This window comes from Bufo bufo, chromosome 4 (genome assembly GCF_905171765.1).
Source record: "Bufo bufo chromosome 4, aBufBuf1.1, whole genome shotgun sequence".
In the NCBI taxonomy this organism is placed as follows: Eukaryota; Metazoa; Chordata; class Amphibia; order Anura; family Bufonidae; genus Bufo; species Bufo bufo.
Window position 1 is genome coordinate 381,423,090 of NC_053392.1, and position 25,395 is coordinate 381,448,484.

Genomic DNA, 25,395 nt, shown 5'->3' on the forward strand with positions numbered 1-25,395 from the left:
GCATACAGTGATGCCGGCGGATGCAGCAGGGGCCCAGCTATCAGTAACAGTAGCTCCTGCACCCGCCCGATACCTTCACATACATGCACGTGGGAATGTGGTAAAGCACCACATTCCCCCACGTACATGTACGTGAAAATGCGGGAAAGGGTTAAAAGGGTTATCCAACCCCTATAATGACCCCTCTCCCAGTGCCTGGGCCCCTCATATACATTATACTTACCTGCTCCCCGGCACATGCTGCATCTCAGTCACCTGAAATGATAGGGAGGCTCGTCTTTGTCGGGGACTGCTATTGGCCACCCCCTGTAGCAAGATGTTTTGATCTGAGTGACAGAAACATGAAGCAGTGGCTGTGCAGAGATCTGGAGCGACGTGGGTGCCGCGCAGCAGGTAAGTATAATGTATATGAGGGCATTGGGGGGGGGGGGGGGGGTCATTATAGGGGTTGGATGACTCCTTTAATATACATTATTCATGTTTTCACTAAGGTCCCCTTAGTTGCGTGCCAGCGCTGCGCTGGGAATATGGCCGCTGGTCTTTATTCACTTATACAGAAGATGGACAGGGGAACTAGCGCTTGCACATTCAGTCCCCAGTGCCGATAGTTTAATAATGATTAAAGTAGAAAAGAGGTTTTTCAATCCAGCATATAAATAAAATCCAATTTTATTTCAACATATTAAAATCCAGTACTCCTGTAATGTTCCATAGCCGACATGTTTTAATCGCAAGCTGCGGTCACTATATATATATATGCAATATAGTTTGATTTGATGCAGAATTGCATGAAGGTGCCCAAGTGTTTAAAGTCCCGGGTGGGTTCCATTTCACAATTTGCCAAGTGTCTTCAGGTTTTATTTAAGTTAAAAATATTCAAATGGTTCCTTAAGCCCTGGCAGAGAAAGAGTTAATGATACCAGAAGCTCTGTCGATATTTTAGTGGCAGCACTTGTTCGGTCAGGGCTTTTTATTTCTATCGTTGGCTGAGGCCAGTGATTGGCTGCAGTGATCGCGTGTTGTCGATGTGCAGGGAGAACCCGAGCGTTGCCGCTGGATCTAATCGGTAAGTATTGTTTATTTCATTTCATCCATTGCCCCACCTATCTACCCCATCCCTCCCTTTAGGTCACTAATCCTAAAAGTCTAACATGACTAAGACTCCTAGTACTGGAGATGGATGACATGTATGCTCACAGGTTCTCACAATGTGACACGTGCCCTTTTAAAATGATAACAGGGTATGTTGCGCCCATGAAGGCTCAGCTTGTGCGACAAGAGTTGCGTCTTGACGCTTGGATGCTTTCAGGCTTAACATATTTTGTTGGCTTAATAAACGTATAAAATATACTTGTATTCATTTTTATGCTTTCTTTTTTTTTTCACACCCTGGCATGGAAATGAAGACTAATATGTCTAATGTAGCAATCAGAGGCATGAAATAAAGTTCTCTGCGCAGTCATGTCATTTCCACCTTTGCCCACAGCTCATTAGAGCCGTATAAAGGCATTATATGTTCTTCCTAGCGTTTAGTAGGAACATATACATGTCTGAACTGCCACCTTACAAAAGATTCTTATGGGGCACATTCATTTTGAGATTCTTTGTAGATGTTCATATCATATACATCTGCCTTTTTGTATTTCCTGACTCTGAGTTCTTGTTTTTTTTTGCTTGCAGTGGGATCCTTCCGTTGGGAAGTCATTGTGCACCTTTATGGGTCATGAGAATATAGTGTACAGCACAATCTGGTCTCCCCATATACCAGGCTGTTTTGCGTCTGCATCAGGTATGCTGAGGTCCAATCAACTGTTTTGAATTGTAGATTTTCGGGAGCTGAATTTCAGGGCCGTCTTTGACCAGAATGGTCAAATGTCGCAATGTACAGTACACTTTATGAAGATGTACCTACCGCTATAACTGCTTCTATGGGATCCACAATGTTCCGGGGGTTGCGCCTGGCCCACAGTCAATAAAAACTGTGGAGGATGTGTGGCATTACTTACAGTGTATGCAGCACATCCTCCACAGTCCTTCTTCCTAAAGCAGTCGTCTTCTTCCTTCATCCTAGGCTACCCGAAACTGTCAGGTCAGACAGTGTTACTTTTTAAACCAGATTTAGGCATTTTGGTGTTTTTGCATTGTGAAGAAGTGGTATTGTATTACTTTAACAAGTACACTGCCTTATACACGGCTATCTGAGCCCAGCGGTAATAGGGTGTAGATTATCAATGTGGTGCACTACACAGATACTCATTTCTCTAGCATTGTGCTGGAGTGAAGCACATTGCTATGTAGTGTTATGTTATTTCTGCATTAAACGGATTATTATTTATTTGCATAATAAACTATTGTCCTATGTAATCTTAGTGCATGACCCTATTTGTCCACCAGGTGGCAGTATTATCATTTTCAATGAAAAAAATATGGATTTAGTACAGCAAAATCTTGTATTAATTTGCAGACTGGTGAAAGAAAGTGTAATACATACGGTAACTTGCTCTAGTCAGCAAGATCATTATAGTATTTTTATGACAAGCATTAATTAAAATGTAATATCTGTAGTTTTAACCTTTCTTATCGGAAAGGTAGCATGATTACTAGGGATGAGCGAATTGACTTCGGATGAAACATCCGAAGTCGATTCGCATAAAACTTCGTTCTAATACTGTACGGAGCAGTAGCTCCGTACAGTATTAGAATGTATTGGCTCCGGTGATCCGAAGTTATTGCTTTGCAAAGTCTCATGAGTAATAACTTCATAAATTTGTTCTGTACAAAAACATTTTCCGAACTCCGGTTCAGTTCCAAGTGGTACCTTGGAACTGTATTAGGAGCTCCATACAGTATTAAAACGAAGTTTTATGCGAATCGACTTCGGATGTTCCGAAGCCGATTCGCTCATCCCTAGTTATTACACGTGGAATAAAAGAGAGGTATAGTCCTAGGGCAAAAATGCTACCTGCTTTTTTTTATACATGGAAAATCTATATTCCAATATAGTAACGGCAGTGTGAAGCAATTTCATCCACATTGTGTAGAGTATTTCAGTTGTGTATGAAGACTTATTGGAAGTGCTCCATGGTATGGAGACTGATTGGCAATTCCACATGGGACAATAATATGCAAAGAGGTATCTCCCAAGGAAAGAGAATCATCTTGCTAGCGCCACCTTGTGGAAGTGGCTCCCTATGAGTCAAAATCTGACTCTTTAACAAGCTTTGGGACCTGACAAGGGAAAATAGTCAAGCCAAATGATCCATCCGTTGACGGCTGTTTCTGGGTGCTTGCCCCTCATCAGTACGGAGTATGATTCTGGATGATGCTCCATGGGAAAAGAATATGCAAAAAAGTATCGCTCAAGGAAAGAACCATTTTGCTAGCTCTACCTTCTGGAACTGGCTCGCTATGAGTCAAAGTTCGATTTTCTTTTTTAGTTTATTTTTTATTTTTTTAACAATCCTTGGGACCTGACAAGGAAAAATAGCCAAGCCAAATATCCATGAAATTTGTGGTGAAACCCCCTGCAGATCCGCAGAAAAATCTGCTTGTTACACATGAGCGAATTCACAGTGATTTTGCTGTGAAATCTGCCGTATGTGGACCTGACCTTTGGACATGTTAAAGCAATAAAAATTTCAGGTTTCCTGTGCGTGTTTTGCACCGAAATCAATGTGAAATTCAAATCTCCTTGTTTTAAATAGGAATCTGCTTTGAATGGGACTAATTTATCTGTGGCATATCAAACTGCAGATCCGGAGCTGATATCCAAGGGTCAGCCTCAAATTTCTACTGTGGGTCAGTACAGTTGTGAGGACATGTTATTTATTAAGTGGTAGACATTAGACTTGTGTAATGATTATTTTCATCCACAAGGCTCAGTAGGACGGCAGATGAGAACACTACTGCAACCCCAGCAATGACTTTGATTGTACACTGTAATAACACGCTCCACCTGTATTTTATTGTACATGTGCATTTCTGACATCTAATAATCCAAAGAGTCTCCTAACCTGGCACTTTGTGGCAGCTTTTTTAACATTTTATTTTGAGCTTTTTGCTTTTACGAATGTGTTTTAGATAATTTTTTTTATAGATTCTATAGTCTTATAAACCAAACTATTTGATAAAGGGGTTTTCCAGGCTCCAGGTATTGATGGCCTATCCCTAGCATATCTCATCACTATGGCACCAATCAGCTGCTAGCAGGGGGAGCGGCTCAGTACACTGCATAGTGGCAGTGCCTGGTTACTGCAGCTCAGCCACTTTCTAGGGAATGGGATATAAGCTGCAGTATCCTGGCACGGCCTCCACACAGTGTACGGAGCCGACTGCTTCTTGCTCCATCCACTGTATATTTCCAGTGGTCATGGCTTCTGCTAGCAGCTGATTGATGGGGTCGTCAGGTCTTGAATGCCCCTTATCTGATATTGATAACTTATCCTGATGATAGGCCATCACTACTTAGGCTACATTCACACGACAAAAAAAATGTCCTTGAAAAACATTTTTCAAGCATTTTTTCATCACCATTAAAACTGGATAATTTTCATTTTTTTATTTTATTTAATCACAACCCTTGAAGCATGCATAATGTTTCCAAGAGTGGCCCCCAGCAGTAATAATGTCCCCGAGAGTGGATCCCTGACTGTAATAATGTCCCCTAGAGTGGCCCCCAGCATTAATAGTGTCCTCCAGAGTGTCTTCCAGCAGTAATAACATCCCCCCATAGTGTACCCCCGACAGTAATAATGTCCCTTGTAGTGGCCCCCTGATAGTAATAATGTGCAGGATTTTTTTTATTCTGAAAAATAAATAAAGAATTACTTCATCCAAATGCTAGCACAGAGGCAGTCACTTCTGTCTTGATGGTGAAGGAACTGCGCTCCCAGCATGGTGACATCACCATGCTCGCCCAGTTATCCTGCTATGAGCAAATGGTGACGACATCACGCTGGGAGCACAGGTCCTTCAGCATCAAGAGAGGAGTGCGCGTGCAAGTGAATGAGTCATTTTTTAGTTTAACCCCTAAATGGCCTTTTTCCACTAGTGTACCTTTTTTTTAATGGTTGTTAGATGGGTGCACTTCTGTCTAACAGTCTTTAAAAACTTTCCCATTGATTTCAGTCGAGTCCATCTGGTCATGAAATGGCCAAAAATAGGAAATGTCCTATTTTTTGACATCCGTTTTTCACTGGCTGTTAAAAAAAATAAATAATAAAATGTCCATGTGAATAGCCCCATTGAAATCTGTTGGTTTTTAAAAGCGTCCGTTTTAGGGTACTTTCACACCAGCGTTGTTAGAATTCGGCAGGCAGTTCCGGCAAACGGATATCTTTTTTTCCGGTTACGGATCCGTTAGTCGTATTCATTAAAATAACGGATCCGTCTTTCCGGTGTCATCAATAATTTATTCAAAGCTAGAAAGAACTGCGCGTGCGCAGACCGGAAAACCCGATCCGGCGATGCCGCAATTTCCGGAACTCTTGGAAAATAATGCCGGCAAGTGCAGTACTGTTCTGGGATTTTGGCTGGAAAAAAACCCGCAGCATTCTGCAGAATTTTGTCTGGTCAAATACCGTACAAGGGACGGAATGGAAGACATCCTGATGCATACTGAACGGATTGCTTTCCATTCAGAATGTATTAGGACAAAACTGATGCGTTTTTTTTTCCTGTATTGAGACCCTTTACCGGATTTCAATACCGAAAAAGAATAATGCTAGTGTGAAAAGTACCCTTATACTGTCATGTGAATGTAGCCTAATTCCTCCCCTTTTATTTTGCATTTGTCTGGTACCTGTATTTATGGCAGCCCTGCGCTTTCTCAATAGCCTTAATTCCCTGCTGTTACCCAGCACTGTGATGTTTATGTAATAAACCAATGGACAGGGTAGACTGATAGTTTTGCCACTTTATTTCCCTGTGTTTAACGAAGTAGAACATTGAATGTATTATGTCAATGCCTCGTAATTAAATTACGCATAAGAGTGCACTTCTCAACGGAGACACAGAAACTGGTGAAAAGGTCCCCACTATGAACTGTGCTTTTATCTCCGTGGCTAATAATAAACACGACTGGATGATAATGTGGTACTTTATGTAGAACTAACAATGTATCGCATGAACACGCAGGGAGCAGGCGTGCTGCCACCCAGACAAGATCTCTTTGTAGTGCTCGGGGACTAATTTGATGTAATCCCTAATTTAAGTTGTCTGTTTCTAGGTTACTGATCTTTATGGCTTTCTAAGGTACAAACCACTTTGACACGGCCTCAGCATATTGTAATTAATAGATAATTGTTACTTTTGTTTTAGGCAACAATAATGCTTCAGTGATTTTGGGAGCAGAAATATAGTTAGCTTTTTATAAATGAGGCTTTGTGCACACTTTGTGTAGAGATGTTTTGTTAACCACTTCACATCCGGGCCATTTGCCCCCTTCCTGACCAGGCCTAATTTTGCAAATCTGACATATGTCACTTTATGTGGTAATAGCTTTGGAACACTTTTACTTATCCAAGCAAATCAGAGATTGTTTTCTCGTGACACATTGAACTTCATCATAGTCATAAATTTGAGTCAATATATTTCACCTTTATTTATGAAAAAAATCCCAAATTTACCAAAAATTTAGAAAAATTCGCAATATACTAAACTTCTATTTCTCTGCTTCTAAAGCAGAAAGTGATGCCTCATAAAATATTTATTTCTTAACATTCCGCATATGTCTACTTTTATGTTGGCATCATTTTGTAAATGTCATTTTATTTTTTTAGGATGTTAGAAGGCTTAGAATTTTAGAAGCAATTCTTAAAAATTTTAAGAAAATTGCCAAAACCCACTTTTTAAGGACCAGTTCAGGTCTGAAGTCACTTTGTGGGGCTTACATAGTGAACACCCTCATAAATGACCCCATTGTAGAAACTACACCCCTCAAGTTACTTAAAACTGATTCTCCAAACTTTGTTAACCCTTTAGGTGTTCCACAAGAATTAAAGAAAAATGGAGATTGAATTTTAAAATTTCACTTTTTTGACATGTGGTCGTAAACTGATGTAAGGGCAGATTTTCCTGAACTGGTTTTTAGATGCCATGTCCCATTTGAAGCCCCCCTGATGCACCTTTAGAGTATAAACTCCCAAAAAGTGACCCTATTTTGGAAAATAGGTGATAAGGTGCCAGTTTTATTGGTACTATTTTTGGGTACATATTACTTTTTGGTCATTCATTATAACACTTTATGAGGCAAGGTGACCAAAAAATTGGTTGTTATAGCACAGTTTTTATTTATTTATTTTTACAGCGTTCACCTCAGGGGTTAGGTCATGTGACATTTTTATTGAGCAGATCGTTACGGACGTGGCGATACCTAATATATGCATACTCTTTCTTATTTATTTAAGTTTTACACAATAATAGCATTTTTTAAACCAAAAAATGATGTTTTAGTGTCTCCATAATCTGAGAACCATAGCTTTTTTATTTTTTGACGGATTGTCTTAGTTATCTCATTTTTTGCGGGACAGTTTGATTGGTACTATTTTGGGGGGCAAACACCTTTTTGATCGCTTGGTGTTGCACTTTATGTGATGTTGGGGGACAAAAAAATTTCTTTTTTCGCACATTTTTTTTTACGGTGTTTACTCGAGAGGTTAGGTCATGTGACATTTTTATAGAGCTGGTTATTACGGTCGTGGCGATACCTAATATTTATACTTTTTTTTATTTCACTTTAACACAATAATAGCATTTTTGAAACAAAAATATTGCTTGATTTTTTTTTTGGCCAATTTTCTTCATGGGTGGATCATGTGATATATTTATAGAGCCGTCACGTACGCGGCAATACCAAATATGTAATTTTTATTAATTTTTTTCTATTTTTAACTTTTTTTTATTCCTTATTTTATTCCTTTTTTTTTTTTTTTACATGTGAAACCTTTTTTTATTTTAACACTTTATTTTTATTATTTTTATTTTACACTTTGCGTCCCCCATAAGGTCATACAAGACCTCCGAGGGACATTTAACTTCACTTTTTTTTTTCACTATTGATTTCTCCTGTAACTGGGGCTGACATAGTAGCCCCAGTTACAGGGGATATACACCCCCCATTGAGGCTATACGGCAGAATACAACGCTGTACAGCCTCAGTGCGGGACAGAAAGCGCATCTAGAAGGCAGGGACACCTGGGAACTGTCCCTGCCTTCTCTCTGGGTTGCCCTGCTATGACTGACAGCGGGCAACCCGCTCTGCAACTGCACGATGCAGGACGTTAGGAGGCTTAGAAGTTTAGAAGCAATTTTTCTCATTTTCAACAAAATTTTCAAAACAATTTTTTTTACACTAATTCAGTTATAAAGTGATTTTGAGGGGCTTACGTAATGGAAACCACCCATAAATGACCCAATTTTAGAACCTACACCGCTCAAATTATTCAAAACTGATGCTACAAACTTTGTTAACCCTTGAGGTGCTCCACAAGAATTAAAGGAAAATGGAGGTGAAATTTCAAAATGTAAGTTTTTTGGTAGATTTTTTATGTTAATCAATTTTTTCTTACAACACAGCAAGGGTTAACAGCAAAATAAACCTCAATATATATTACTCTGATTCTGCAGTTTACAGAAATATTCTATATGTGGCTGTAAACTGCTCTATGGGCCTGTGGCAGTGGTCAGAAGGAAAGGAGACTTTGCTAGAATGGTTTTTAGGCACCATTTTGTATTTGAAGAGATCCTGACGTACCCCTACAGTGGAAACCCTCAAAAAGTGACCCCATTTTGGAAACTACACCACTTAACCCCTTAAGGACACAGCCTTTTTACACCTTAGGACCAGGCCATTTTTTGAAAATCTGACCAGAGTCCCTTTAAGTGCTGATAACTTTAAAACGGTTTGACTTATCCAGGCCGTTCTGAGATTGTTTTTTCGTCACATATTGTACTTCATGACACTGGTAAAATGGAGTAAAAAAAAAAATTTTTTTTGCACCAAAAAATACCTAATTTAACAAAAATTTGAAAAATTTTTGCAAATTTCAAAGTATCAGTTTCTCTACTTCTGTAATACATAGTAATACCCCCAAAAATTGTGATGACTTTACATTCCCCATATGTCTACTTCATGTTTGAATTGTTTTGGGAATGATATTTTATTTTTTGGGGATGTTATAAGGCTTAGAAGTTTAGAAGCAAATCTTGAAATTTTTCCGAAATTTACAAAAACTCAATTTCTAGGGACCAGTTCAGGTCTCAAGTCACTTTGCGAGGCTTACATTATAGAAACCACCCAAAAATGACCCCATCTAAGAAACTACACCCCTCAAGGTATTCAAAACTGATTTTGCATACGTTGTTAACCCTTTAGGTGTTGCACAAGAGTTATTGGCAAATAGGGAGGAAATTTGAGAATTTCATTTTTTTGTCTAATTTTTCATTTTAACCCATTTTTTCCACTAACAAACCAAGGGTTAACAGCCAAACAAGACTGTATCTTTATTGCCCTGACTCTGCCATTTACAGAAACACCCAATATGTGGCCGTAAACTACTGTACGGCCACACAGCGGGGCGTAGAGTGAAAGGTGCGCCATATGGTTTTTGGAAGGCTGATTTTTATGGACTGGTTTATTTACACCATGTCCCATTTGAAGCCCCCTGATGCACCCCTAGAGGAGAAACTCCCTAAAAGTGACCCCATCTAAGAAACTACACCCCTCAAGGTATTCAAAACTGATTTTACATACGTCGTTAACCCTTTAGGTGTTGCACAAGAGTTATTGGCAAATGGCGATGAAATTTGAGAATTTCATTTTTTTGCCTAATTTTCCATTTTAACCCATTTTTTCCACTAACAAAGCAAGGGTTAACAGCCAAACAAGACTGTATCTTTATTGCCCTGACTCTGCTGTTTACAGAAACACCCCATATGTGGCCGTAAACTACTGTACGGGCACACAGCGGGGCGTAGAGTGAAAGGTGCGCCGTTTGGTTTTTGGAGGGCTGATTTTGCTGGACTGTTTTTTTGGCACCATGTCCCATTTGAAGCCCCCCTGATGCACCCCTAGAGTAGAAACTCCATAAAAGTGACCCCATCTAAGAAACTACACCCCTCAAGGTATTCAAAACTGATTTTACAAACTTTGTTAACCCTTTAGGTGTTGCACAAGATTTACTGGAAAATAGAGATACAATTTCAAAATTTCACTTTTTTGGCAGATTTTCCATTTTAATATTTTTTTTCCAGTTACAAAGCAAGGGTTAACAGCCAAACAAAACTCATTATTTATGACCCTAATTCTGTAGTTTACAGAAACACCCCATATGTGGTCGTAAACCGCTGTACGGGCACACGGCAGGGCGCAGAAGGAAAGGAACACCATATGGTTTTTGGAAGGCATATTTTGCTGGACTGGTTTTTTTGACACCATGTCCCATTTGAAGCCCCCCTGATGCACCCCTAGAGTAGAAACTCCAAAAAAGTGACCCCATTTTAGAAACTACGGGATAGGGTGGCAGTTTTGTTGGTACTAGTTTAGGGTACATATGATTTTTGGTTGCTCTATATTACACTTTTTGTGCGGCAAGGTAACAAGAAATAGCTTTTTTGGCACCGTTTTTTTTTTTGTTATTTACAACATTCATCTGACAGGTTAGATCATGTGGTAATTTTATAGAGCAGGTTGTCACGGACGCGGCGATACCTAATATGTATACAATTTTTTTTATTTATGTAAGTTTTACACAATGATTTCATTTTTAAAACCAAAAAAATGTTTTAGTGTCTCCATAGTCTAAGAGCCATAGTTTTTTCAGTTTTTGGGCGATTATCTTAAGTAGGGTCTCATTTTTTGCGGGATGAGATGACGGTTTGATTGGCATCTATTTTGGGGTGCATATGACTTTTTGATTGCTTGCTATTACACTTTTTGTGACGTAAGATGACAAAAAATGGCTTTTTTTACACCGTTTTTATTTTTATTTTTTTACGGTGGTCATCTGAGGGGTTAGATCATGTGATATTTTTATAGAGCCGGGCGATACGGACGCGGCGATACCTAATATGTATACTTTTTTTTTATTTATGTAAGTTTTACACAATGATTTCATTTTTGAAACAAAAAAAATCATGTTTTAGTGTTTCCATAGTCTAAGAGCCATAGTTTTTTCAGTTTTTGGGCGATTATCTTGGGTAGGGTATGATTTTTGCGGGATGAGATGACGGTTTGATTGTTACAATTTTGGCGTACATGCGACTTTTTTGATCACTTTTATTACCTTTTTTGGGAAGTAAGGTGGGCAAAATTTCAATTTCATCATAGTTTTTTATTTTTTATTTTTATGGTGTTCACCGTTCGGGTAAAGTAACATGACCGTTTTATAGATCAGGTCGTTACGGACGCGGCGATACCAAACATGTGTAGGGAATTTTATTTTTTTCATTTTTTATCAGTGATAAATGTGTTTTTTGATTTTTACTTTTTTTTCACTTTTATTCACTTTTTTTTGACCCAGACCCACTTGGTTCTTGAAGATCCAGTGGGTCTGATGTCTGTATAATACAGTACAGTACAATATATATTGTTCTGTACTGTATTTTACTTACACTGAACAGATCTATGCCTTTCAGCACAGATCTGTTCAGCACCATGGACAGCAGGACGCCTGAGAGGCGTCCTGTTGCCATGGGAACCTTCCCCGTCTGCTCAGTACTGCTCAGAACTTCGCAGACGGGGAAGGGTAAGGAGGGGATCTCTCGGGGGGCTCTCTGGGGGCTCTCTCCCTCCCCATCGGGGGGCTGCAAAGGCACAGCAGCCCCCCGATGGGAGAGGGAGGGAGCTCCCTGCGCTGTTAACCTTTTCCATACAGCGGTCCGTACGGACCGCTGTATGGAAAGGGTTAAACGGCTGACATCGCATCGCAGATGTCAGCCGTTTATACCAGGGTGCCAGCAATGTGCTGGCACCCTGGTATCCCCACTAGACACCAACGATTATACCAGGGGAGGCGGGCGGGGGATCGCGATCCCGCCTGCCGCACCGCCCGCCTCCCGCACCGCCCGCAACCCTCCCCCTGCACCTTCCGCCACCATAAAAATCATTCGGGGGTGCAGGGGGGGGTGAATAAAACTTTTTTTTTAGGCATATAAAGTTTCTGATCCCCGCGGTCAGGGACCGCGGGGACCAGAAACTTCAGAAATCGCAGCAAACCGCAGGTCTGAATTGACCTGCGGTTTGCCGCGATCGCCGACATGGGGGGGTCACGGGACCCCCCCGCGCATTTAGCCTAGGTGCCTGCTCAATGATTTGAGCAGGCACCGGGTTCCGATCACTGCCAGCCGCACGGCAGTGTTCGAAAATACACAGGGCGTACATGTACGCCCTGTGTCCTTAAGTACCAGGGCACAAGGGCGTACCTGTACGCCCTATGTCCTTAAGAGGTTAAAGAATATATTAAGGGGGGTACTGACCACTTTGACCCTCTAAGCGTTTTACGGAATTTGGAAACACTTGACTGTGAAAATGAAAAGTTTTATTTCCTCCAAAACAATGATGCTTTAGCCCCAAATATTTCCTTTTCACAAGGGGTAACCGGAGAAAAAGCACCCCATAGTTTGTTACCCAATTTCTCCTGAATACAGCAACACCACATATGTGGTGATAAAGTGCTATGGGGGCACATATAAGGACTCAGAAGGGAAGGAGCGGCATATGGCTTTTGCAGAGCAGATTTTGGTGGATTGGTTTACGGGTGCAAATGGTTTTTATTTTTTAAATGATTGTCTTATGTGGGGGCTCATTTTTTGCGGGATGAGATGACTGTTTGATTGGTACTAATTTGGGGCATATAAGACTTTGATCACCTGGTGTTACACTTTTTGTAAGGCAAGGTGACAAAAAAAATCTGTTTTGGCATTTTTTTTTACATTGTTATGGACGCGGCGATACCTATTATGTCTATAATTTTTATTTTTATTAAGTCTTACACAGTGAAAGCCTTTTTGAGCAGAATAAAATCTTGTTTTTGTGTTATTTGCTTAGCGCCATATTTTTTGGCCAATTGTCTTAGGTAGGGTCTCATTTTTTACGGGATGAGATAACGGTTTGAGTGGTACCATTTTGGGGTACATAAGACTTTTTGATCGCTTGGTATTACACTTTTTGTGAGGCAAGGTGAAAAAATGGCTGTTTTTTTTATTTTTTTATACAGCATTCATCTGAGGGGCCATCTCGTGATATTTTTATAGAGCAGGATGTTAGGGTTGCGGCGATACCCAATGGGCCAGATTTATCATTAGCTCAAGTCAAAATAATGAAGTGAAAAAGTCGCAAATTTTTGCGCGATTGCTAAAACTGTGCAAAAATTTTTCTGCTCTGCACTATGGTCACCAGTTTTCTGAAAGTGGGCGTGTTTTTTTATGTAAATTAATCTCTAGACAGATTTACTATTGCGACTATTTAAAAAGTCGCTAAAAAAAATGCGCAATTTCGCTCCAGTGAGGACCATGCTTATCTTATGAGACTTTTTAATAGAACATGTGACTTTTTCGTAAAGACATGCGACTTTTGTAAAGCTGCTTACTGACGGATAAACTGCTACCTTCAAACCACATTTATTACAGTCTTAAAGGGCCGATCATAAATCTGACTTGGCTAAAACTGACTTTAGCCATATGTGAAAGTGGAGTGAGCTGTCAGAGTAATGATCAATCTGGCCCAATGTGTGTGTTTTTATTTTTGTTAAGTTTTACACAGTGAAAGCCTTTTTGATCAGAATAAAATCTTATTTTTGTGTTGCCATTTTTTGAGAGCCATATTTTTTTAATTTTTGGTCCGATTTGTCTTAGGTAGGATCTCATTTTTTGCGGGATGAGATGAGGGGTTGATTGGTAACATTTTGGGCTAAATACGCCTTTTTGATCGCCTGGTGTTACACATTTTGTGAGACAAGGTGACCAGAAAATAGCAGTTTCGGGACTTTATATTTTTTTTTATGGCATTCACCTGGCGGGGTGGATCATGTGATGTTTTTATAGAGCCAGTCGATAGGGACGCGGCGATACCTAATATGTCTACTTTTATCTTTTTCCCTATTTTTCAAAAATTTTTTTTTACTTTTTTGGGGGAAAAGGACGCTTTTTTTTGCTTGAAACTTACATTTTTGTTGTAAAACTTTATTTTTTACATCTTTTTAAACTTTTTTTTGTCCCATTCTGGGGGACTGATACCCTTTACAATGCATTACAATACTTCTGTATTGTAATGCATTGGCTGTAAGTGTATTACTGAGTGTAACACACTTACAGCCTTCCTGCCTGTGAGATCCAGGGGGCTAGATCTCACAAGCTGACACAGATGGCAGCCCCGATGCCTAGGGAAGGCATCCGGTTGCCTTCCCTGCCATCAGGTGCCTGTCACAGCAGTGCGGGGACCCGATGGACACGCGGACCCGTCAGAATACTGCACATGCCGCGGCAGTGCGAGGGTTAATGCGCCGACATTGGTGCTTTCACTGATGCTGGCGCATACAGCAGGGGTCCGCTATCAGTGACTGCAAGACCCCTGCAGCTGATCGGGCAGGCGCATCTCCTGCACCCGCCCGATCAATGCGCCGTAGTTGTACAGCGCTGGGATTTCTCACCCAGTTCCCAGCGCCGTAAATATACGACGCTGGTATCCTACCGGTTAATATTATTGTTATTATTATTGAACCCTTTCTACCACGGGCTAGTTTTCACCTTCCTGCCCAGGCCATTTTTTGCAAATCCGACATGTTACTTTATGTGGTAATAACTTTAAAACGCTTTTACTTATCCAGGCCATTCTGAGGTTGTTTTTTTTCATATATTATACTTCATGACAGTGGTAAAATTGAGTCAAAAAATTTCATTTTTATTTATAAAAAAAAAAACTAATTTACCTAAAATTTTGAAAAATTACCAAATTTGCAAATTTCAATTTCACTACTTTTATAATGGATAGTAATAACTACAGAAAATAGTTATTACTTTACATTTCCCATATGTCTATTTCATGTTTGGATCATTTTGTGAATGCCATTTTATTTTTTGGGGACGTTAGAAGGCTTAGGCCTCATGCACACGACCGTATTTTTTTGCGGTCCGCAAAACGGGGTTCCGTTTTCCCGTGATCCGTGACCGTTTTTTCGTCCGTGGGTCTTCCTTGATTTTTGGAGGATCCAAGGACATGAAAAAAAAGTCGTTTTGGTGTCCGCCTGGCCGTGCGGAGCCAAACGGATCCGTCCTGAATTACAATGCAAGTCAATGGGGACGGATCCGTTTGACGTTGACACAATATGGTGCCATTTCAAACGGATCCGTCCCCATTGACTTTCAATGTAAAGTCTGGAGTCCCTTTTATACCATCAGATCGGAGTTTTCTCCAATCCGATGGTATATTTTAACTTGAAGCGTCCCCATCACCATGGGAACGCCTCTATGTTAGAATATACTGTCGGATATGAGTGAGATCGTGAAACCTCATTTCCGACAGTATATTCTAACACAGAGGCGTTCCCATGGTGATGGGGACGCTTCTAGTTAGAATATACTACAAACTGTGTACATGACTGCCCCCTGCTGCCTAGCAGCATCCGATCTCTTACAGGGGGCCGTGATCAGCACAATTAACCCCTTAGGTGCCGCACCTGAAGGGGTTAATTGTACTATCATATCCCCCTGTAAGAGATCAGGGCTGCCAGGCAGCAGGGGGCAGACCCCCCCCTCCCCAGTTTGAATATCATTGGTGGCCAGTGCGGCCCCCCCCCCTCCTCCCTCTATTGTAATAATTCGTTGGTGGCACAGTGTGCCCCCCCCCCCCTTCTATTGTAATAAATCGTTGGTGGCACAGTGTGCGCCCCCCATTGGCCCCCCTCCCTCTATAGCATTAACAACATTGGTGGCTAGTGTGCGGCCTCCCATCTTCCCCCCCCCCCCCCCCCCCCGATCATTGGTGGCAGCGGGTTACTAGCAATAGTACAATAGTAAAGATTCATACTTACCTGGGAGCTGCGAGGTTCGTGTCCGGCCGGGAGCTCCTCCTACTAGTAAGTGACAGTTCATTTAGCAATGCGCCGCACAGACCTGTCACTTACCAGTAGGTGGAGCTCCCGGCCGGACACTAACATCGCAGCAGCAGCCTGGAGCAGGTAAGTATGAATCTTCTACTATTGTACTATTGCTAAGTAACCATGGCAACCAGGACTGTAGTAGCGTCCCGGTTGCCATGGTTACCGATCGGAGCCCCAGCGATTAAACTGGGACTCCGATCGGAACTCCGCTGCCACCAATGATGGGGGGGGGGGGGGGGAGAGATGGGAGGCCGCACACTGGCCACCAATGTTGTTAATGCTATAGAGGGAGGGGGGGCCGATGGGGGGGCGCACACTGTGCCACCAACGAATTATTACAATAGCGGGAGGGAGGGGGGGGGGGGGCGCACACTGTGCCACCAACGAATTATTACAATAGAGGGAGGGGGGGGGCCGCACTGGCCACCAATGATATTCAAACTGGGGAGGGGGGGGAGGGTCTGCCCCCTGCTGCCTGGCAGCCCTGATCTCTTACAGGGGGCCGTGATCAGCACAATTAACCCCTTCAGGTGCCGCACCTGAAGGGGTTAATTGTGCTGATCACGGCCCCCTGTAAGAGATCGGGTGCTGCCAGGCAGCAGGGGGCAGTCTTGTACACAGTTTGTAGTGTATTCTAACTAGAAGCGTCCCCATCACCATGGGAACGCTTCTGTGTTAGAATATACTGTCGGTTCTGAGTTTTCACGAAGTGAAAACTCAGCTTTGAAAAAGCTTTTATGCAGACGGATCTTCGGATCCGTCTGTATAAAAACTAACCTACGGCCACGGATCACGGACACGGATGCCAATCTTGTGTGCATCCGTGTTCTTTCACGGACCCATTGACTTGAATGGGTCCGTGAACCGTTGACCGTGAAAAAAATAGGACAGGTCATATTTTTTTCACGGCCAGGAAACACGGCTCACGGATGCGGCTGCCAAACGGTGCATTTTCCGTTTTTTCCACGGACCCATTGAAAGTCAATGGGTCCGCGAAAAAAAACGGAAAACGGCACAACGGCCACGGATGCACACAACGGTCGTGTGCATGAGGCCTTAGGAGTTTAGAAGCAAATCTTGAAATTTTTCCGAGAATTTCTGAAACTTACTTTGTGAGGCTTACGTAATTGAAACCATTTAAAAATGACCCCATTTTAGAAACTACACCCCTCAAGGTATTCAAAACTGATTTTACAAACTTTTGTTAACCCTTTAGATATTCCACAAGAATTAATGGAAAATGGAGATAAAATTTCAGAATTTCACCTTTTTGGGCAGATTTTGCATTTTAATCATTTTTTTTCTGCTAAGAAAGCAAGGGTTAACAGCCAAACAAAACTCCATATTTATTGCTCTGATTGTGTAGTTTACAGAAACACCCCATATGTGTTCATAAACTGCTGTACGGGCACACGGCAGGGCGCAGAAGGAAAGGAGCGCCATATGGTTTTTGGAGGGCAGATTTCACTGGGATAATTTTAAGCTGCCATTGCCATGTCACATTTGAAAACCCCCTGATGCACCCCTAGAGTAGAAACTCCAAAAAAAGACCCAATTTTGGAAACTACGGGATAAGGTGGCAGTTTTGTTGGTACTATTTTAGGGTACAAATGATTTTAGGTTGCTCTATATTACACTTTTTGTGAGGCAAGGTAACAAAAAATAGCTGTTTTGGCACAGTTTTTATTTTTTATATGCAGTGTTCATCTGACAGGTTAGATCATGTGGTATTTTTATAAAGCAGGTTGTTGCGGGCACGACAATACCAAATATGTTTCAGTTTTACATAATAATGCATTTAAAAAATATATGTTTTTTAGTGTCTCCATATTCTGAAAGCCATAGTTTTTTAAAAATTTGGGCGACTGTCTTATATAGGGGCTAATTTTTTTCGGTATGAGATGACATTAGTACTATTTTAGGGTGCAAATAACTTTTTGATCGCTTGGTATTACACTTTTTGTGATGTAAGGTGACAAAAAATAGCTTTTTAGACACATTTTTTTTTTATGGTGTTCATCTGAGGGGTTAGGTCATGTGATATGTTTATATAGCAGGTTGTTTCGGACGCGGCAATACCCAATAGGTTTTTATTTTTTTTATTTTAGCACAATAATAGCTGTTTGAAGCAAAAAATATAATATTTTAGTGTCTCCATAGTTTGAGAGTGATAGCTTTTTTATTTTTTTGACAGATTGTCTTAGGTAGGGTCTAATTTTTATTAAAAAAAATTTATGATGTCCACCTGAGGGGTTAGGTCATGTGATATTTGTATACAGAAGTATCTTAAAGATGTGGCGATACCTAACATATATACTTTTTTTAATTTAAGTTGTACACAACAGCATTTAAAAAAAAAAAAAAAAATCATGTTTTAGTGTCTCCATAGTCTGAGAGCCATAGTTTTTTTTAATTTTTTGGGCGATTCTCTTAGGTAGGGTCTCATTTTGTTCGGGGATGAAATGGCAGTTTGATTGGTATGATTTTGGGGTGCGTATGTCTTTTTGATCGCTTGATATTGCACTTTTTGTTATGTAAGGTGACAAAAAATACCTTTTTTTCTTTTTTACGGTGTTCATCTGAGGGGTAAGTTCATGTTATATTTTTATACAGCAGGTTCTTACGGATGCGGTGATACCGAATATGTATACTTTTTTTTATTTATTTAAGTTTTACACAAAAACAGCATTTTTGAAACAAAAAAAATCATGTTTTAGTGTCTCCATAGTCTGAGAGCCGTAGTTTTTTTTTTTTTTTTGGGGCAATTGTCTTAAGTAGGGCTCATTTTTTTACGGTTAGATTGGCACTATTTTGGGGGGCATACGCCTTTTTGATCGCTTGGAGTTGCACTTTTAGTGATGTAAGGTGACAAAACAGTTTTTATTGTATTGTTTTTGACGGTGTTCACCTGAGGGGTTAAGTCATGTGATATTTTTATAGAGCTGGATGATAAGGACGCAGTGATACCTAGCATGTCTACTTTTCTTTTTTTCCCTATTTTTTTTACTTGAAAATTGTAATTTTTTTTGAAAAACTATCTTTTTTTTTCATTTTTTTTTTTACCACTCTGGGACTTCAACTTTTGGGGGTCTGATCCCCTTTACAATACATCACAATACTTCTGTATTGTGAGGCATAGGCTGTTAGTGTATTACCAGAGTAATAGACTTACAGCCTGCTTCCTGTAAGATCTAGGGTGCTGGATCTCACAGGGTTACTTGGAAGGCATCCACGATGCCTAGGGATGGCATTGGGCTGCCTTCCCTGCCATTGGGTCCCCGTCACAGCAGCGCGGGGACCCGATGGCTGCTCCGATCCCCGCATGGACATCGCACGTGCCGCGGTCAGCGCTGACCACGGAACATCAAGGGTTAATGAGCCGGCATCTGTGTTTTCACCGATGCCGGCGCATACAGCAGGGGTCCGGATATCAGTGACTGAAACTGCAGAATATTTATTATGGGACAGCCCCTTTAATCTTAATTTTAGATTGTCATTTTGGGGGTTTCAGAATCGGCTACTAGTTGCACTAGTTGATTGTTTCCACCTTGCTATAGTTGTCTTATGATAAGACAAGTAACAGATGTGCTTTAATATGTGTGGACTGATTGTTTTAGTTTCTGCCATAATATTTTAGGTTTAGCATTTACATTTTTCACCTCCTGCTAAATTGATTCCTCAGACATTTGTTTAATACCAGTTTTATTCTTGAAATTATAACTGCTAGTTGCAGATTTTTATTTATTTATTTATTTGAAGCCATTCATAGACTGATGTCAGAGGTAATTTCCGAGCTGATAAGATAAGCCAGGAGCCAGAGAGGATGTGTTTCAGCAGTAAAGAACCTGATAAATGTCTCCCTAACAAAGAAACTCTGGTCATCTGGAAAATGTGATTAAAGAAATGACATAAATAACAGGGACCTGATGCCTGAAAAGGATTTTGTGAGTCACTGTGCTGTTCCAGCAGAATGAAGCTTTACTACCTGGAAAGTGCTAGAAAGTCAAGAACACACAATTTGGGAATACATCTTCTGTGTTCATTTCCTCAATCTCCGTACATGAACAGCTTGCATAATACAAATTAATTGACTTGTTTGCCAATAACATAGTCATTGTATCTGTCTATTTTGAGTCATTCTCTTAGTTTGTGTACTTTTACGATATGTTTCATTGTAGTTTTATTAGTTGACTGCAACTCATGTTTATGTCGCATTTTGCATTAGTGAATGATTATGGTCTCGGAATATAGATTGTGTTGAAGGGATTGTCGAGAATTAGGAAAAAGGGTCTTTTCTTTTTTTTTTTTTTTTAACTTAGAAGCAGCTCCACTTATGTCCACAGGTGTTTTTAGTGCTCGGAATAGAGATTGCGTTGAAGGGGTTGTCGAGAATAAAAGGGTCTTTTTTTTCTTTCTTAGAAACAGCTCCACTTATGTCCACAGGTGTTTTTAGTATTGTAGCTCAGCTCAATACCAGACTTAACCCCTGGACAACCTGTAAATATTCTAAGGCCTCTTTCACACGAGCGAGTTTTCCACGCGGGTGCAATGCATGACGTGAACGCATAGCACCCGCACTGAATCCTGACCCATTAATTTCAATAGGTCTGTGTACATGAGTGGTTTTTTTTTTTCACGCATCAGTCCTGCGTTGCGTGCAAAACGCAGCATGTTCTTCTATATTCTGCATTTTTCACGCTGCCCTGGCCCCATAGAAGTGAGTGGGGCTTCAGTGAAAAGCGCATCAAAACGCATTACACTTGTGCGCTAAAAACTAGACAACTGAACGCAATTGCAGACAAAACAGACTGAACTTGCTTGCAAAATGGTGCGAGTTTCACTGAACGCATGCAAAGCCAATCCGTATTGTTTGTGTGAAAGAAGCCTAAGGCTATGTTTACATGGCAAAATCCACAGCAGAAAAATCAGTGGATGATCAGTCACTGAAAGCAGGTCGTCAAATTTGTAAATTCATGGTGTTTTTGGAGGGTTTTTTTTGAGGGAGGATTTTCTGCTTTCCTAGTGACGTATAGTGAAATTTACAATCAAGTCTGCTTCAACTAAGTAAATGGTCACTTCTGGAGAGGATTTGAAATCGGTGGTAAAAAATATATAAAAAAAATACTGAGAATGGAAAGATTTCCATTTTCTTCTATAGGAGTTTGGAAATAGCCAAACACACCAACTGTTCTGTGCATGCTCTGTCAACCCATAATTGACATCAGCTGCAAGATGAGGACCCTTTTCAAAATAGTTGAGAGTCCCGGAGGTGATTGCTGCACCTATTAGACATTTATGACTAGTGTTGAGCGAACTTGTGTTTTAAGTTCGGCGTCTAAAGTTCGGGTTCGGGTTATCGAAGAATCACGTTATGGATTCCGCTACCACGGACCATAACTTATGGCCCGTGGTAGCGGAATTCATAACGCGATTCTTCGATAACCCGAACTTAAAACACAAGTTCGCTCAAGACTATTTATGACATATCTTGTGGATATGTCACAAATGTTGAGATGGGAATAACCTTTCAGTTTTCACATGGAGGACAGGAAAGTAACAAGATGACTAAGTCATTGGATCCTCGTAGATTGTCTAAAAATTTTCTTCATGCAAGAGTGTTATAATTGTATCATACAGTTTTTTTTTTGCAAACTCTTGATATATGTCATAGAGGCATCAAAAGTTTTGATCTGTGGGGGTCTAAGTGCTAAAACCCCCACCGATTTCTGGGAGAGAGAAACACTCTCTTCCCACTGCAGGGGACGGATTCGAGACAGGCCTATAGACTTTCTATGGAGTCGGTCGCAATTCCTCTCCTTGTTCTAGTGATCGGTAGGAGTCTCAGCACTCAGAACCCCCTCCATCAAAGCTTTTGATATGTCTCTGACATATCAAAAGTTTGCTGAAAACTCAGTGACCCTTTAACATTTGTAAAGGTTTAGGAAATGATTATACCTGGATAATTCCTTTTGATGAAACTTTATAGCGTTTGAAAGAGCTGTTCCTCCATTTGCTTCTTTAATTAATGCGACACTCTACAAAGAGATCTCATGACTTGTCCCTTGACTCCTTTACACTTTTGCTCATCATCACTTAACATTTTTGTAGTCTAAGCACTCAGACAAATAGTAGGCTTGAGGGTACTTTAATCTAAAGTACAATATCTGCAAATGGTGTACTATCTCCAGTGCGCTTAGTGTTGTGCCTCTGGCAGGAGTCTTGCGTGAGTTAAATAATGTGAGGAAGAATTGAAGGCAGTGAAGTGAAAGCTTCCAATCTGGATGCTTGTGTCACTTGTGTCCCTCACCAAAATGATCTGTTTAAAACTGCTGACAAGCGTATATATGATAATTAATCCAGAATGTCAACTATAATCATTGGTTGCTAATTGTGTTGTCTTTTAAGGTGTAATTGTCACGGCTGAGGATGGGGGAAATCCTCAGCCGTGTGGAGCCCGGTGATGTTATGGCTGCTTGGCCATGAAGACAGGATTAGGGAGCAGGTCACCTCCTAAAGGCATCCCTAACCTAAACCTGACTCCTAGCTACATGAGCCAACCTTGATGGTAGGAGGGCTCATGCTCCGGAACCTAGAAGTCCCTGCTAGCCCTCAAGATGGCCCTAAACTAGGAGCTGAGTAAGACAACCCACTCCTCTAAGACACGGAGGAGCAGGAGTCTCAATGGCCTAGCTGCTGGAAAAGGGGAGACATAAACAGCTCTATGGATATGGCAGGTGAACAAAGAGTTCCACCTACCTGCCACAGCCTTGCTGACTGGATCCCTGTGTAAGCAGGGTGCAGATCACAAACGCATCCCCACACAGGGACCCAGATCCATAGCTGCACAAAATCACATGTAAAACATCAAACGGACATCACACATAACTAGAAATAAACTTAATGAGACATTATGGTTATGACCACAGGGGTGGCTCTTACTGGCAGGTAGTAAAGACAGAAGGCTGCTTTCAGCTAAGCATGGCTGAAGCAACCTGCAGACCTGCAAAAGCAGTGAGGCTTTATAGGCCAAGAAGCCACACCCCACAGTCGGACACACCCAGTGCACACACACACACTAGGAAGGAGATTAACCCTTCCAACACCAGGGAAGGGAAAACACCACTTAAAGGGGACTTGCACACAATAACATAAAAAGCAAGTGCACACATACACACATCACACAAAACCGCATGCACAACATAGCAAGCTGCAATGGCACAGCTCAGACTGCTACGCTGCCACATACATACTGTTGCCAGCGGCAACCACAGGTGAGGCAAATACCACAGCCCTCACCTGTGATTGACAACCAAAGAAAACCGCTGACAACCGCATGCGGTTCAGGAGTCACGGTCATAGCCATGGCCGTGACACTCCCACCCCTCAAAGCCCCCCCACCAAAAAAAGGAAACTGGTGAGAGACTCGCACAAGGGGATAGGAGAAGGGAACGTCCACTCTCAGGACATGGTTCCCAGAAAGTCGCTGTCAGCTGCATCCTCTCCCAGCACACAACACAGCCAGTCCGACGAGGCCTGCAGCCCGCACCAGCGACACGGAAATGGAACCACCGAGAGTGGACGAGGGGACTCTCCACTCACGTCCCCACTCCAGTCGCTGCCAGCAGACACTCCTAACCAGCACGCAGCCGGACCACTTACGGAGTGCTGCCAGCAGACGACCAGAGATGGGAACATGGAGAGGGACGAGGGATCCCCAACACGGACACGGAAGGTAAGGTGCGGGGAATAAGCCACCAACCGTGCCGTTAACGGAGAACCCCCAGGAACGCTCTCCCTCCGGAGAACGCGCATGCAGGCCACAAGGGGATGGCACTGCATGCTGCACCCTCTTTCGAAGGCATGCATACCACATACCAAACAAACACCAAGTGTAATAAAATATCAGGGGACGCCAAACGAACACGGTGAGGAAGTGGCGGGGAAAAGCCACACACCGTGCCGTCAGCGGCGAAACCCCCAGAACGCTCTCCCTCCGAAGAGCGCGCATGTACCCCTTACGCAGACGGCGGTACATGCTTCACCCTCTTTCGAGGGAATGCATACTCCCACCCCTCAAAGCCCCTCCCAACAACAAAAGGGGAAGGTTGGTGAGGCACAAAAAACAATGGGAGGGGGGGAGGGGAAAGACAAACAAAAGGGGACACCAACACGGACAACGGTGAGCTAGGAATGGCGGGGAATGCCACTCACCGCGCCGTAAACGGTGAAACCCCCATAACGCTCTCCCTCCGGAGAACGCGCATGCACCCCATCCGTAGATAGCGGTGCATGCTTTACCCTCTTTCGAGGGAACGCCACGTAAGAAGCGACTGTGGTCATACTGTCACGGCTGAGGATGGGGGAAATCCTCAGCCGTGTGGAGCCCGGTGATGTTATGGCTGCTTGGCCATGAAGACAGGATTAGGGAGCAGGTCACCTCCTAAAGGCATCCCTAACCTGACCCTGACTCCTAGCTACATGAGCCAACCTTGATGGTAGGAGGGCTCATGCTCCGGAACCTAGAAGTCCCTGAGAAAACCGCTGACAACCGCATGCGGTTCAGGAGTCACGGTCATAGCCATGGCCGTGACAGTAATAATGTAAAATATGCAGTTGTGGGTTCATTCTGTTATTTCTAGGAATTTAGGGGATGAGTGACACAGTAGCAACCTGTAGGCAAGGACACGCTGTGGGAACCATTACGCAGAGTCAGCGTTTTCATCCAAAGTACATCATACTATTATTTTATTAGTTTATACATGCATAATAGTAATCATGCCTAATATCCTTGTATTCTGCCTCAATCTATAATAAAAGATGTACAGTAGAATTCTTGTATAACCCTAGTGGACATGATGAAGGCAGTACAGCAGAAACAACCTCCTGTTTTCTTCAGAATTGTCTGGTATGTAGCTTAAGTTAATCCATTTCCTAGATAGATATTAGAAATCCACACAGCATGTAACAGGTGTCCATGTACTAAATACCATCAACATATACAGCTATAGCAGAGCAAAATAACTAGTTATCCCATGATGAGTTGTGTTAAATTTGCGTAGACAAACTCGGCTATATCAGTACCATACAACACAATGCGTCCATTATTTATTGTTAATCTATTAACTCTTTAAAGTAGCATTCCCACAAAAAAATGTATTCTCTGATCTGCTAGAAAATTACATTATGTAACCTGAAGTGAAGGTAATTTTCTTACCGGAGCCTGTATTTGTGAGTTATAACCTCTCTTCTGATCCTGAGCTGTGACCAACACTCTGACTCTCCAGATAACACAGCATCTTAC

General features: G+C 41.7%; 1 protein-coding gene across 1 annotated transcript in view; it reads left to right on the top strand.

Annotated features, from left to right (window-relative positions):
* Positions 1 to 25,395, top strand: part of PEX7 (peroxisomal biogenesis factor 7) — a 294,431-nt gene that overhangs the window by 66,839 nt on the left and 202,197 nt on the right. The window contains exon 5 of the mRNA XM_040429202.1: positions 1,681 to 1,789. Coding sequence (XP_040285136.1) covers positions 1,681 to 1,789 — 109 coding nt within the window. The remainder of the gene's footprint in view (positions 1 to 1,680; positions 1,790 to 25,395) is intronic.